Below are 16,550 nucleotides of genomic sequence, written 5' to 3' on the forward strand. Positions count from 1 at the left end.
CAAATAATGTTTTCAAGAAAAATGTGATTGATTTTTTTTTTTCTCAATTACACTATATTTCTTCTCACATTTTTTATTTTAGTATTTCCTCTAATAAACAAATATTCCAAAACTTATTTTCTTTGATATTTATTTATTTTTTCTTTTTTCTCACACAAATCATCCACACCAAACATAGTGCTAATGCGAAATGAAAATAATTCTGGCATCTTAGTCGTCAATTTTTTAGAATAGACGTATTTGTCATAATCGTATTTTAATACTTGAATTGTAATAAATATACTAGCAATGATCTATCCACGTTTTAGTAAAATACCACGCTTTATGGATTATGGTGTGGGTCGGGGCTTCGACGACCTGATCCCGGATCGTATACGTGGGTTCTGCGGTAATGTCTATTTTACCTTTAATGAAGGGCCTTTTTGTCTTTTTAGTAGATAATAAAGGTAATCCCCATTATTACTCCTCCATTTCTTTTAAGTATAATTAATTACCTTAGAAGAAGGTGATCAGTCGTATGCTTCACTTGAATCATCGCCTCGACTCTCGTGCCTCCATGTGACGTCATCAGAGTGGTTCTTTACTGGCCCGCTCCTCCATATCGTAACCGATATATATACCTTCCATTTTCAAATTTCTCATCGGCTCTTCTACCTGCTAGAGTTTGCTGGCTTCTTCCCTTCGATCTCGAGCAACACCTCAAGGTAATATGTCTTCCTCTAGCCCTTCTAATTCCAGTTCTAATTCGTCGTCTTCTGTGACCTCCCCACGATTAAGGGGGGCGACCCCAGGAGGAAGAAGAACAGTGAACAGAGCATCTCTCATTTCTGCTGGATTAAAATCGTGTTTGTAAAGTCACACTTTTATAAGTGACTTATTTAGTTTTGGGGCAAAAGACAATTTTCGTCCCACAGCTATAGGCCATTTTCGTTTTAGTCCCATAAGTTTCTAAGGTTTCAATTTGGTCCCGTAAAACTGAAAAATTCGCAATTTCAGTCCAAATTTGGCCGGAAAATTTTGTGGGTCACCGGAAAAAGTCACATGCATCACTTTTAAAATTGGAGGCTCGATTCTGATTGGCTGGAGAAGCTGATGTGGCGCATATGTGGCGCATACGTGGAAATTAAAAAAAAAACCTTTGTAAGTTGGCTTATATATCAAAGTGTCATAAAAAATAAGCACGATAATTTATATATCCACAATGAAAAAATTTTATGATTTACAATTTCACAATCTTTGAAATTCTACATTTGGATTTTCCACGTTATATCACTATATCAATTAATTACTACAAACCTGAAAGTAGGAGTGTGATTGAGGCACGACTACATTTTTTGTATTTCTGTAACGGGCATTTTTTAATTTATTTCTTTTAGTAAATTCCTCGAAAGAATGGTGAATTATGTTATATTATGTAAAATGAAAACCAACTAATATTTCTATCTCTCTCCTACATGTCATGTGAGGTGGACAAATTAATTAGATTAACTTTTTATGAATTATTGCTCCTACATTAATAATTGCTAATGCCTTTATGTAAAAATTAATAAAAAATATAATACTAGTAATTAAAAATAGAAACGATAACATCTAACCACATTAAAAAGAGCAATTATTTTGGTACTTGAGATTTAGCATTACTATTAAATTAATACATAAATTTTTGTAATATGATCCAATTGAGCACCGATTTTTTTCATACATATAAAATTGATATATGAATTTTTGCAAATATTCGTATTGATACTTGAGTTTCTCCTTAATTATCAAATAGATACCTATTTCTATCTTAAAATATATTTGTAAAGACAAATATGTCATTTAATCTAAAATTAGTTTCTCTTTTTTTTTTTCATTAGAAAAGCATTTCTAATTTTTCGGGATTAATTTGTCTCCGTTTTACATATTTTTTGAAACTTCTTGTGGAGTTCAGATCGGGAATTGGATTCTGCTTTATGGTCGTTGTGTGACTGGTGGATGCTTATAGTACAAGCTGATAATTTATGATTTGAAGATTGTGACTTTTAATGGTCATCACGAGAGTTTAACATCTGTAGTATTTTTACTTGGTTTTATGTCGAACTTGGTGAGCCTTTTCTATTGATCGAATCAATGATTGTTTGTTGATAATATTTCACTAGTAGTTGAATCTTCCGTGGGATCTGAATGAACGTAGATATGCTATTGCCATTATTGTATAAAATAATGTATGTTAATTTATAAAATAGAATAAATAAAATAATAAAAATGTATAGGGGCAAGTGTTCAAGATACATGTGTGTATGTGATTACTTTAACAATAGCAAATTTGTATGTTAATACTTATTACAGTGCAATCTATAGCTCTATCCAATTCAAATGAAGCATAATACGAAAATCTTGCTCAGAATGATACTAAGATTACTTACAATATAATTTCTCAACCTGATCTATGAACCAAATGCTATCTCACTTGATGTTAACCACAATGCACAAGATGCTTGTTTCTGCATGTGGAGCCTTAGCCTGTGATTACTTTTAAGTTTTCTGTCAAAAACAGAAAGTTCCTTATGACTTTTCTTAATCTACTTTTGCTTCTAGTATGGGAAACATGGGATATTGTTCTAGCTCAATTTATGAAAATATGTAAAAAAAATTGCAATGCATAAATCAGTGCTAATTGTTCTCAATCACCGTTGTGTTATTGAGCAATATGTCGAAATCCATAGAATTACTTGATAATTCAAAACAAGGTCCTAAATTTAAAAAATGAAAAAAAAGTCACGATTAAAGAAAATGGTGCGGCTGACCGATTCGAACACGCGCGCCCCTAATGACAGCTTGCAACGACCGACTACAGAGACACGACCTTCACTTGTAAACGCAGCAGGCGTTCTCTTCTCATGGACTCAACCTCCAAATCAATGACAACAACTGGCAATAGATTTGAGGCCTCGTGCACGGCAGACGACGACGACATTGACTCTGGTGGAGGCATCCACCAAATACGGAGGCGACGCGAATGGTAGAGAAAAAGGCGCGATGATTGCTGCAATTTCACAAAAGAAAAGAGAGAGCAAATAAGAAAAGAGAAGGAAAAACAAAATTCAGTCAAAGAACAGAGAAGGAAAGAAGAACAAAGAATGAAAGAAGAAAAAAGAGAAGAAAAAACGAAAAGAGATGAAAGAAGAAAGAGAAGAAAAAAAAGAAGAAGGAAGAAAGAGAATAAAAGAAGAAAAAAGAGAATAGAAAAATATTTAAAAAAAAATGCTGCAAAGTATTTTGCTTGAATTTGGTTTTGGTCCATCTTAGAGATGGGCCAAAACAGAAATCCAAACATAGGGGTTGTTTTTTCAACCAGAAGTGCTGTCATGGTTGAAATTACAAGTACAATCGTATTGGAAGGTGAAGAAAAATTTGTGGGTCTCTTCAAATGGCCTTCTCACAATTTTGATTCTCACCAACATTGATATTGAGACATGAAACATTCGATTTTTTAATGCTATATATGTCCAAATAGTTTTAAGATGTGTAGTATTTCCAACTTTTTGAGTTGTGAATTACTATAATAAACACAATATGTGAAACTTGTTGGGTTATTATTTTGATGTTTAGACCGTATGTCCTTAACAATACTACATATTTTAAAATGCATCAATAATATGGCCTGAGTCCCCAATTTAAGCTAGCCACCTGCATGTCACATGCAATTTTCAATCGATTTAGCAAATTCAGAGATAAAATTGCCAAAATTAATTCCAATAGGATCAAAATACCAACCTTGGATATAAGAATATCAAAATTAATTCATATGTTTAAAATATATTTCATGCAAATCACCTAGATATAAGAATATGAAATGCCTTTATTCAATAATAACAATCTATATACTACACGAATCTGAATAATGTTTATTTGAGATAAAATCTTAAAAGAACAATATTTATATTAGATAAAAGGGTTAATTATATTTGGATCCTCTCTAAAAATACTAAATCACACTTTTTCCCCTAAAAAATTTGAAATTATACTTACACCCTCTCTGAATATTCTCGCTTTACGCCTGACCCATTTTCATTGGGATTTGGATAAAAAATACTGACATAAGTAAAAATAATTATTTAAATTTCAAATTTTGCTCCTTATTTAATAGTTTCATGTATATTTTTGTACTTATAAAGAGATAAATATAATATATATATATATATATATATGGAGTGAGGTTAAAATTATTACATTTTTTTTCTTTTATAAGTACAAATTATTACATGAAAATACTAAATAAGAGGCAAAATTAAAAATTTATATTTTTTTTTGGCTAATATTAATATTTTTCGTGCAATCCTAACAAAAAAGAGTCAGATGTAAATAATAATTTTCAGAGGGAATGTAAGTGTAATTTCAAATTTTTTTTGGAAAAAAGTGTAATTTCAATTTTTTAGAAGGAATCTATGTGTAATTAGTCCTAAATAAAATTATGATAACTTATTTCATTTTGGATCATAACTACCAAATGCCAACACATTGATATCCTAGATTCATGATCAATATTAGATTTATGTTGTTCGTGTTATAGTTTTTTTTATAGGGTGAATAGCAATTTATCCCCCTATAATATTGAAAATGAGCACATTACTCTCTATGAAAAAATATAGCAATTTACTCTCCTGTACTTTTGAAAATGAAGTAATTTACCTCCTTATACAGGGAGGTAGATTGATTCATTTTAAAATCACAGGGGATACATTGATGTATTTTGAAAAGCACAAACAGATAAATCGCTATTTGTTTTTTCATCAGGGGGTAATTTACTCATTTGCAATATCACAAGAAGATTGCTTGCATTTTCTCTTTTTTTATATGACTATAGAATAAAAAGTGACTTGCCAAAAATGGCCTTAACTATATTTATTTCTTCCACACTTTTTTGATTAATTAATTTTCTTATTTATACACATTTAAAGTTAATTCCTTTTTTAGTTTTCAATTAGTTATGCATTTTATTTTTCTTCTTTTTTTATTTAATTATATAAATATAATAAGAATATAAATTATGCATATGCATCGAGTATGTTTCAATCTAGTATTATTACAAATGAGTGAATTTGGTATTATGGTCTTACATAACTATCTTTTCGATATTCTTTCAGATTTTCTCATATATTCTCTCTCCAAATTATATCTTTATTTTCTTTTATTATATTGTTCTTATTTTTTAACTATTTTCCATATTTTTAAAAATTGAACAAAGAATATGAAAGTTTTATTTTAAATAGGGAAAAGTATTATTTTAGTCCGCTAAATATGCCTAATTTTAATTTTAGTCCAATAACTATGTCCATTTTTGTTTAGGTCCAGTAACTTACGAAATTGCTTACTTTTAGTTCTCTAGCAGATTTTCGGACAATTTTACCCCTATGCAACTTTTAAAAGGCAGTTTTAGTTTATATGCACTGATAGGGGTAAAATTGTTCGAAAATCTGTCAGAAGACTAAAAGTAAGCAATTTCATAAGTTACTGGATCTAAACAAAAATGGACATAGTTATTGGACTAAAATTAATATTAGGTATACTTAGCGGACTAAAATAATATTTCTCTCTTTTAAATATAAAGTTTACGCACACGTATAAAATATGCGACATATTACTAGTACATTTTTAATTAATATAAATCTGAGATTTTACAGTGAAAAAGTATACATTCTTGCTTTCAGTTGTCACGCCAACTACACGAGTTCTGCAAGTTACCACCTCAGACCGCGTTTTCATTGAAAATCGGCCATATTAGAGTACAAATGTATACTTTTTCACCATAAAATCTCAAATTTGGTCTAGGAATACATCATGTTATTAAAACTTGGATGAAAAGTTCTACTAGAAAATAGTTCAGTAGTTGGTAGGAAAAATTGAAATAAAAATAATTTAGATGGAAAAATAGGAAATTTTGCCCTAATGTATAGGAACAATGCAGCTGCAACTAAACCAGTAATAAAAGCATATCTATTTTAGCATTGCATGAAATCTTTAATTTTGTGATAGAAAATCTAAGAGAGTAAGAAGATTGCAATAATTGATGTACTTTCCGAAATTACAGTGCACTGCAGAGAGCTGAGCAGCGTTTCGCTTCTCTCTATGAACTGAAAGCAATACAAAGAGGGGGAAAAAGAAATAAAAAAAGGAAAAGCTTATAGATCTGAAGCTGATTTTAGCTCCACAGAGAGATCTCAATAGTTCTCTAAAGCTACTCATCATTTTCTTCTTCCTTTAGCTTTTACTTGCTCACTTTAGCTTCATTTATTCCTCGGACCAGTCTTGTTCTTGTTTGTTTCCTCTTTAGGGTTGTTCAAAACTTGCTGTGGAAACTTCAAGATCTGCTTCAACTTTTCGTTTTCCTCAAAACCCTTTTGAAGTTTTAGTCCTAATTTACTTCCTTTGGTTTTTCTTTTTCTTTTTTGTGAGTGAAAGGGAGAAAAGGGTTGCAATTAGGGTATGTGTGGGTTTGGATGACAAGATTAGCACTTCTTGTTGGTTTGTGGGTGGGGGGTGGGGGGTGGGAGATTATTGCTTTTTAAATGAGTTCCTTTTGATTTCAGGGTTAGTAGATTAAGTTTTCTTTAGCTACGATTGTAACTTGTCTGGAATATGAGGTTATCTTCGTCTTCTTCATCTACTACTACCGGATTTAATGCTCAGCCTGAAGAAGGTAAGTTGTGCTTTTAGTTACTTTTTTAGTTTTTGGTTTTTGGTATTGCATATGGAAATGCTGGCTTGATTTGCAGTGTTTTAAGAAGTTGTGTGAAGATTCTTTCTCTTTTTGTGGGATGCCAGGGGAGACCAAATGCTTGAATTCGGAGCTCTGGCATGCTTGCGCTGGGCCGTTGGTCTCACTTCCACAAATTGGAAGCCGTGTTGTGTATTTTCCTCAAGGCCATAGCGAGCAGGTTCCTATTCAATTAAAAGATTTCTTGTTCAATTCTTTAGATATGAACTTTGTTAGAGTACTGGTGTTTGAGTTTGAATAGTGAGTGCATGGGATGACTACAGCTTGGTTGAAGGTCACTTGTTCAGTTTTGTTCTGATGTAATATGTCCATGTCTGCTATGAGTAAGTAATCATCTGCCTGCTTTAACCAGCTAAACATGGTGGATATGCAACAGCATACGGTTTATTGAAAGTTGAGAGAGCCTTGGTGCGTTGTTGCCGTACTTGATATTGGTGATATATGAATAAGGTTAAATTTCCTTGCGAATGCTGCAAATTGAACTTAATCTAAAAGTGGCCAGTTTTGTGTGTCAATTGCTGGCCGCCTGGCCCTTTAGTGGGCATTTATTTCATCTTGTGTGGTAATCGATAATTTCCGCTTAACTCATGTTGATTTAGTACTTTACCAATACATTAGTTGCAGAAACTACATAATGGCACTCAGACGTAAGTAAGTCATGCAGGCCTGTTCTGAGCTTTTGCATGTCTTTGTTTAGAAAGTTTGGTGCTAGGATTTCTGTTTAGTATCTTTAAAAAGAATTGTACCAACTATCCTTCATGAGATAGTATATATCTTACTTGCTGTTGTTGGTTCAAAGACTAAGTTCGCTAGGGTTTGTTCAGAATAGCCCCTCAGGCATCTGGTAATTTGTGAACAGGTTGCTGCCTCAACCAACAAGGAAGTAGATTCTACTATCCCTAACTATCCAGGCTTACAACCTCAATTAATATGCCAGCTTCACAATGTTACCATGCATGTGAGTGATCTCTACTGTTAATTTATTCTTGTAGAATGTTCTCTTAATCACTATTATATTTACTGCTTAAATTCTTGACATTGCAGGCAGATGTTGAGACAGATGAAGTATATGCTCAGATGACGTTGCAACCACTTAGCCCTGTACTGTACTTAGATTGCTTTGAGTTTGTGAATTTTGTGCCCTTTCTGTGGCTCACTAACTATTGACTTTGCCATTTTGGTTAGCAAGAGCAAAAGGACTTATGTCTGCTACCAGCAGAACTTGGCACCGCGAGCAAACAGCCAACCAATTATTTCTGTAAAACATTAACTGCTAGTGACACCAGCACTCACGGGGGATTTTCTGTCCCCCGCCGGGCCGCCGAAAAAGTCTTTCCTCCTCTTGTAAGTCCCATCAGCACTTAGTTTTACTGGCATCTACTTATGCAACTTTGTTTTCAGTCGCTGATGTGATTAGGTTAACTATTTCTGTTTTGCTTCTTCAGGATTATTCTCAAACCCCTCCTGCTCAAGAACTAATGGCAAAGGATCTTCATGGCAATGAATGGAAGTTCAGGCATATCTTTCGTGGTAAGTTATCAAGAATATGATGAAAGTTTTCTCGATTTTACTTGTAACAATTAGAAATATTTTATTTGTTATTTTGATGCTCTTAAGTTGCATAATAAAGCAGGTCTAGCTTACCAAGAACATGGGGCCTTCATGTTGCCGTATTACGCTTCTATTAATGTATTGGTATAATGAAAATAACTTCTTGTTATAATTCCTAGTAAAATGATCCTTCAGTTTTTAGTAAGTAATGTCAAAGTGGTAACTGAATTCTGTGTTGCAAGATTAAATTGGTGAAAATTAAAATCCTGGCACTGGAATGTATGTGAGACATAATGCATAACCTAATGATGTCATGCATTCTACAGTATGGTGATGAGCGTATTTTCCTTTTATAATGGGGTTGAGTGTATAAGAGGTTATCTCCGAGATGAAACATCAGCAAGAAATGATCATGAGTTTGCTAATTTAGAGCTCGAAGGCTGTTAAGATGTTTTCAAATTATTGTGAGTTGCTCGAGGCTCGCTGGATCAACAGGATATTTTTCTCCTGTGAGACATGAATGGTTGAGTTAGAATTCTGGAGATAGTGCAAGCAAGAAAAACAAATTGATACTTAAGGAGCACGTGCTCGGTCAAACTGTCATTAATTCATGTCAATTGTTCGCAAAAATGCTTGCGGTGCATCCTTTTGTATTAATTCTTTGAATATGATAGTCGAGACAGGAGATGCTTGAAGTGTGAATGGTCTAATTGTCACGAAAATATGGAAGCCCTTTATTGTCTTATTCAGGATAGTATATTTGAGCATGTTAACCAAGGTGACAGATGCTTGAGCTGTGATTTGTTCTATTTGCCACGAAAATGTGGAAGCGCTTTATCCTCTTATTCAAGATAGTGTTAAGTAGGAGTTGTTATGGATCTTTCTAGGAAAAGGGAGGGACAAGGAATGGTTACCAGCAAATTTCATTGTTGTTAAGGGCATATGTCGCAAAGGTGCTATGGAGCCATGCGCACATTGCAGCGTGTGCCTTTTTAAAGCATGGTGCAGAAATAAATCTTTTATTCATACATCAATATCTTTTAACATAAAAAATGCACTAATGGTGTTCTCTCTTCTTTTTGTTTTTCTTTTCTATTTTTTTTTTATTTCTTTAAGAAGAAAGTAAGTTAAAGCGGGGCCATCCTTAATTAAAACTTGGTGAAACCCAATCTTCAAAATAAATTGGGTTCCAGCCAATTTTGTTTTCAGCCCAGAGTTGAAAAGGCTGGGCTTTCACCTGGCGTGCCAGGGCCCACCGAAAAAGGCGTGCTAGACCGCTAGGAGCAAGCCTGGGCTTGCGTCATGTGCCATGGCACGCCTTTTATCACTATGTAAATATTAGCCCTCGAGTTAACCAAGGAGCATTTGCTAGCACTTAACTTTGAGCTTTTCGTTGGGAAAAGAGAAAAAAGCTAAAGAGAATTTCAATTTTTCAGCTTTTGCTATTGAAACTCTAAAATTAAGCATGAAACTACAAGAAGATAAAAGCAACATCCATTATGTGCTTTTTGCTTAGACATTTTTGTAATAAGTGAATTTTAATTGGACAATTACACAACTGTTTTAATTCTATACTAATCTTACCCTATTTGTAAAACCCAGTTGCTTGCTTTTATGTTGCCTGTTGCTGTGTCCTCACCGCCGTCACCACCCACTGTTGTTACTGCATCTATCTGTACATTCATAACAACTTATTTGTATATACGGCGTATCTATATGTGTATCGATGCATATCATAATTTGTTTTAAGTATATATATTTACTAGTGTATACATATATAGATGCAAAGAAACTGTATGCATATATAAAAATATATATATAGAAACTGTAGTAGGAAAAAAAGGAAGAGAAAGCTTTCACATTTATCCCTTCTCCTAAAGCACAATTTTTTGTGAACACTTCTCTGCCGTGCTCAATACACATAATAGATGACTTGTTCTGCATATGCAAAATAAATGACTCTTGCTAAGGTTACCCTGAATGTTTATAAAGGTGGCTTTAATCATTGGGTCTGCTGGTACTAAAACAATATGGGATTCTGGAAAAGAAACTTTTCTCGTATCTTTACAAAGGACATTTATATACTTAGTGGTTTTTATCGTTTTTCTTATCATTTATTCTGTATGTGTTGATAGTGAGGGTTCTCTCCTACACTATTGCTGTGGTTGTTGCTTATTTGACATGCTGATCAACTTATGAAGCTGGAATTTGATTCTTTAGTAGTTAATTGAACAATTCATGTTTACAGGTCAACCAAAGAGGCATCTGCTTACGACAGGATGGAGTGTGTTTGTGAGCGCAAAGAGGCTTGTTGCTGGAGACTCTGTTATCTTCATCTGGTATGGAATATTATCTGTATTCTTGGTATTCCCATGCATAAGCTTACAGGTCTTGTAACCATTTCGGTTCTTTCCCCCTGTACTTGTAAGTTTTCAGTCCAGCTATCATTTTTTTCTCCTATCCAATCCATGCTTTACGTAACTATTAAGATTTTAAATGTGGAGAACTTATCCAGAGAGAAAGCTCTGCCAAAACTGCTCTAGTTCATTTTCTTGGCACACAATCTACAGCCCTTTTCTACCAGTGACATTATATCATTAAATGACAATCGTTATTCTGACTCTTAAAATGTACTCTTTCAGGAATGAAAATAATCAGTTGCTCTTGGGGATTCGGCGTGCTAATCGTCCTCAAACTGTTATGCCTTCATCAGTTTTGTCAAGTGATAGCATGCACATTGGTCTTCTTGCTGCTGCTGCTCATGCAGCAGCGACGAATAGTCGTTTCACCATCTTTTACAATCCGAGGTAAAGGTTCCATTTTTGTTTGTGCTTTATTAAGTAACTTGTGTCTTTACATTTCTGCTTTTCTAATTTCAGGGCCAGTCCATCGGAGTTTGTGATACCACTGGCAAAATATGCCAAAGCAGTGTACCATACACGAGTTTCTGTGGGCATGCGTTTTCGGATGCTTTTTGAAACAGATGAATCAAGTGTCCGTAGGTGGGTCTAAATTTTCCTACAAAATCACAAAGATGCACAGAAAGATGATAAAACTTCTAAGTTGATTGGAAGCATGTGCTTTCATGCTTACTGCCATAGCCAGTAACTGTAATTGCTGGACTTGTTAGATGTGAGATTGATGTATGATTTTGTCATCCTTATTAAACTTGAAATTGAGATTATGTGGATCAGTAAAATTCAAGAATAAAGATTTTAAACATAAATTGTTGAAATTAACAATTTGTGCACACGTTGTACTTAAATAAGCACACACGTATATACATGCATATACATTCTGTGATGGCCATGAGATGGAGAAGTGATTGGAGATAAGGATCTAATAACTAGCTGCTGGGTAGTATCAGATGAAGGTTTTCTAAATGTAGCATATTCCAAATATACTGTCACCAAATAACAGGGATCAATTTAAACTGATAAATGGCACTTTAAAAGGCAACTCTAGGATATATTTCTTCTTCAGCATGAGATGAGAGTTATTTAAATGAGCAAACTGCTTTTGTAGTGTTCCTATAAGTGTAATTGAATTGTGTACATCATGTCTGATCATGACATAATGCATCATGTGGGTGTATTTTGTAGCATTGTACCTCATGATGTGAGCACATACTCAATGGAATTATTAAAGTTATGGCTAAAAAAGTAGAAAATATAAAATTAGCAGCTGTCTTTCATGGATCATTTAAATCATTTTCCTTTTGATGCTTTTGCCATTGCTAATTGCCTTACTGCGTCATTATTACTAAAATGCTGCAGCATTCCGCAAATGCCTCTTGTTTTCCTGCTTTATATTAAAAAAAAAACATTATGCTTACAATAAAACATCCTAGGACCTCTTTGTGCTCATAATGAACATGAGAATTTGAACGGACATACACCTTAATGGATCACCTCTGAATCTACATTCAACTGATACTGATACTTTCATATGTTTGGACTCAGATATATGGGTACAATTACTGGCATAAGTGACTTGGATGCTGTTCGGTGGCCGAACTCACATTGGCGTTCCGTGAAGGTTTGTTCATAGCCATGCTCTTGTGGTCAAATTAGTTTTTAGTATAGATAAAGACTCGATTTTAACATATGCATCATTGTTCATGGCATGACTACTATTTTGCAGTGTTGATGTAACCTAAATTTACTTTCAAGTATATTGTCTGTGGAAAAAAATCTTTCTTGTAGAGGATTTGGCCTTACTGGAAGTTTAGCCTTTTTAAGTGAAGCCCTTGAAGAAATTTTTTGTGAATTGACTTGTGTAGCTTTCCTCTGTTTCTTATATCTGCTGCATTTCTGTCTAGATGTCAATTGATTGATAGTTTTGAACTTGATACCTGACGTTTCTTATTCAGGTTGGTTGGGATGAATCAACTGCAGGGGAGAGGCAACCCAGAGTTTCCTTGTGGGAGATTGAGCCCCTGACGACTTTCCCGATGTACCCATCTCCATTCTCCCTTAGATTGAAGAGACCTTGGCCATCTGCATTGCCCTCCTTTCCTGGTCTGGTTTATAACAGTTGGCTGAGAAAAAATGTTTGTTTCTTTCTTCCCATGTTGATCTAGATTCTGCTTCACTATTATTCAGGTCTCAGAGACGGTGATATGAGCGTGAATTCTCCACTTGCATGGCTTCGTGGGGGCATCGGAGATCAAGGGGTTCAATCGCTAAATTTCCAAAGATTTGGTGTATCCCCATGGATGCAACCTAGGCTGGACACTTCTATGCTTGGTCTACAACCTGATATTTATCATGTAATGGCAGCTGCAGCACTCCAGGAGACAGGATCATTAGACCCCTCCAAGCTTTCACATCAACCCCTCCTGCAATTCCAGCAAAATGTGCCAAATCTTTCTGCTTCACTAATTCAGAATCAGAATCAGATGCTGCAGACACCCCATAATCAACAGAACTTCCTTCAAAATTTTCCAGAAAACAGCGTCATATCTCAGGCTCAGATTTTGCAGCAACAGTTGCAGCTCCGTCAGCAGCTTAATGATCAGCAACAGCAACAGCAACAGCAACTACATGAACAGAGACAGCAACAGCAACAGCAACTACATGAACAAAGACAGCAACAACAAGTAGAACAGCAAGTTCAGCAATCACAGCAACTGCATCCACACTTTCAAGATCAACAAACCAACAAAACCATCCCGACTGTCTCACAGATAGGACCAGCCTCTGTGTCACAGTTCACACCTTTGCAGGGATTTTCCTCAACAAGCCAGCTTCTGAACTTCTCTGACCTCATTGGGAACCATATGACATCTGCCAATAACTCTTCCATGTCAAGTGTTCTAAGTTCATTTTCCCATGAGGGAACAACCAACCTAGTGAACTTGCATGGGCCCAATCCAATAGTCTCTCACTCCTCGTCGTCAAAGCGAGTAGCATTAGACCCTCAACTTCCCTCCAAGGTTTCTCAATTTGGAGTGCCTCATCAAGAAGAATTGGTGATCCCTAGTTCGAAGGTCACTGACCTTCCAGCTTTGCTGCCACCATTTCCTGGTAGAGACTTTCCAGATTTCCAGGGTGTGACGGATTCCCATAACAATTTACTATATGGGGTGAATAACGATTCATCGGCTATAATGCCAAGTGGGATGTCAACCCTTAGAAACAGTGGCAACGAGAATGGATCATTATCAATGCCATTTGCAACCCCTGCATTTGCAAGTGCTGGACGCACTGACTTTCCTCTTAACTCGGACATGACTACCTCAAGTTGTGTAGATGAATCAGGATACTTACAGTCCTCAGAAAATGTGGACCAAACTAACCCACCCCCTGGAACCTTTGTGAAGGTGAGTTAACATGTTTTCTTTTCTGACCATGTTTCCCAGATTCTTTTAGGCGAGACACGTTATTATTTGATCATGGTCATTTTCTCACTCTACTGCTTTTCCTATGCAAGAAAATTTAAAAATCATCGTTGGTTTTCACTTCTTATAATGGAAATACATGTATTTCTAGGATTTACGTGATTCCTTTAATTATTTTTAGGAGTAGGCTATTAATGAAGATGGATTTATGAAGTTGAAACTCTACTCCTGACCTAAATTTCTGGCAACAGCTTGGTAGTATATATATGAATCTTCTGAAAGCCTAAAGTATTATTGTTGATTCTTACAGGTTCACAAATCAGGGTCCTTCGGACGGTCGCTTGATATTTCCAAATTTAGCAGCTATAATGAGCTGCGGAGTGAGCTTGCTCACATGTTTGGGCTTGAAGGCCTATTGGAGGATCCTCAGAGATCAGGCTGGCAGCTTGTATTTGTTGACCGAGAGAATGACGTTCTTCTCCTCGGTGATGACCCTTGGCAGTAAGCACCTTCTACCATTTCCCTGATTTCTTCTGCTTTTAATATTTCAGGTATTCTTTGTGCTCAAAATTACGAAAATAAGTTTCAGCCTTCTTAATAATATATTCTCTGAAACATGCTAACATTTCAAAGTTGTCTTCTGTGGCAGTTATAATTCAGTTACCATCCTTGCATGGAAGAGTCATATGGTCTGAAATGTAACCGTATTGACATTTTTTCTAGTATTTTCTAAAATCCCTTTTCCAAATCCTTTTCTAAGTTACAAAATAAGTTTTATCTTTATCAACTTTAGTTCAATTTCGGGGGAAAAGTAAGGCGATTATTACATAAATACCACTAGAAGTTTTGGTCATATTGGCAAAAAATCCTCTGATTTTTGTGAAACTTACCTTTCTAGTTTCCACTCATGCCTTATATTACGCATTTCCCCAATCATGCTGTCTCTGGATAGGAATCTGCAATATAAGCCATGACTGCCAGAGTTGTCTGATTCTCCAAAATCAAGGTTCCTTTTGCAATATGTCTAAACTTAAGGGATGTATGTTGTGATCCTAAAATGGCCTGCATAATTTGCATCAACACTGAGGCATTTGCTGCTATTTAGTGAAGTCCAAATCACAAGTACATTATTTCCTAGTAGCCATAATTATATTTCTGTTAATATATAACAATGCAATTACGAGTCTTCTTTCTCAGCATAAAATTACCTTTCGTTGCAGGGAATTCGTAAACAGCGTCTGGTACATCAAGATTCTGTCTCCTCTCGAAGTGCAGCAGATGGGCAAAGAGGGTCTTGATCCTAATTCCGTCCAATCTCATTATCTCTCCAGCAACGGCAACAGCTGTGATGAGTTCATGAGCAGGAACGACCCCAGAACTAGCTTAAATGGGATACCGTCTGTAGGTACGCTCGACTACTGATGCCATTAGCTAAGGTACTCAGAAAACTATGTGGAACGTTATTTTGTATAACCCGACGAGACTCATCAGCCATTGTTTGGAAGATGGTACCTGTGATATATAATGTCTGTTGTGATCATTGAATCTTGAGATGTTAGAGAATATGATGCATAAAGTGTATATTTCCGCATGAATCTTTGTCCCAATAGAACTACTCTGAACTTCGATGGGAATTATAATGTCGTATTTTCATTGTTTTCGTATTTCGTATCGCTCAATAGTATCCTATCCTACTGCACCCCCCCCCCCCCCCCAAGTCTTGACTATGTAACAAAGAACTAAAAGTGGATCAGGGTTTCGTTCCATGGATGATTTTGCTTAAAGAATATTAAGATCTTGCAAGAATCAAATATTTATCGAGTGTTTCTACTTCTCAAGTATTCTACCCAAGACCACCGAATTTTCACGAAATTCTAATTCTTGAAATCAAAATAAGAAATTAGTGATCGTTTCCTACACTTGAGAGATCTAAAGTTTAATTGCTAAATTAAGATCTCATCAATAATTTGAGAACACGATTCCAATAAAAATAGTATTAGTAGGGCTGTGCAATTTTCGATTTACCGATCAAAAATCATTCGGATCAAAACTTCGATTATTTATATTAATATAAAAATAAAAAGATTCTGTATACTCATAAATGACGGTTAGTGACAGCGTCATATCAATGTTTTGTAAAACTGTTTGTGAGTGTAGAGCGTGTTTTTCTTATTATATTGGTATTATATATATATATATATATTATATTGTATCGATATGTCACACATCCACTTTACTCTTTCAATTTTCACTTTTCACAAATAAGTGAAATCACAATTTCAATTTTCAATTCCCTCAACGTTAGTAATAAAAATATAATTTAAATAAAGTATGTAATGTTAATGTGTTCAGTCGTGGACAGTATGACTCAGATTTTTTTCCCTTTTTAATTTTTGT

General features: G+C 34.9%; 1 protein-coding gene across 2 annotated transcripts; it reads left to right on the top strand.

The window, feature by feature from the left end:
* The first annotated feature begins 6,010 nt into the window (after positions 1-6,010).
* LOC105167428 (auxin response factor 6) lies at positions 6,011-15,817 on the top strand. Of its 2 annotated transcripts, none has more exons than XM_020695937.2 (14): positions 6,011-6,682; positions 6,759-6,920; positions 7,620-7,718; positions 7,805-7,861; positions 7,946-8,104; positions 8,206-8,290; positions 10,560-10,650; positions 10,954-11,118; positions 11,191-11,313; positions 12,274-12,349; positions 12,684-12,831; positions 12,916-14,135; positions 14,464-14,654; positions 15,374-15,817. In XM_020695937.2, exons 1-14 carry the CDS (start codon positions 6,665-6,667, stop codon positions 15,573-15,575), a joined length of 2,796 nt encoding a protein of 931 aa, XP_020551596.1. In that variant the 5' UTR covers positions 6,011-6,664; the 3' UTR covers positions 15,576-15,817. The 2 variants fall into 2 exon arrangements, with proteins under 2 accessions (XP_020551596.1, XP_011085439.1); XM_011087137.3 differs by having other exon boundaries at positions 6,808-6,920.
* The last annotated feature ends 733 nt before the right edge of the window (positions 15,818-16,550 follow it).

This window comes from Sesamum indicum, linkage group LG8 (genome assembly GCF_026168435.1).
Source record: "Sesamum indicum cultivar Baizhima isolate 11 linkage group LG8, ASM2616843v1, whole genome shotgun sequence".
Taxonomy (NCBI): Eukaryota; Viridiplantae; Streptophyta; class Magnoliopsida; order Lamiales; family Pedaliaceae; genus Sesamum; species Sesamum indicum.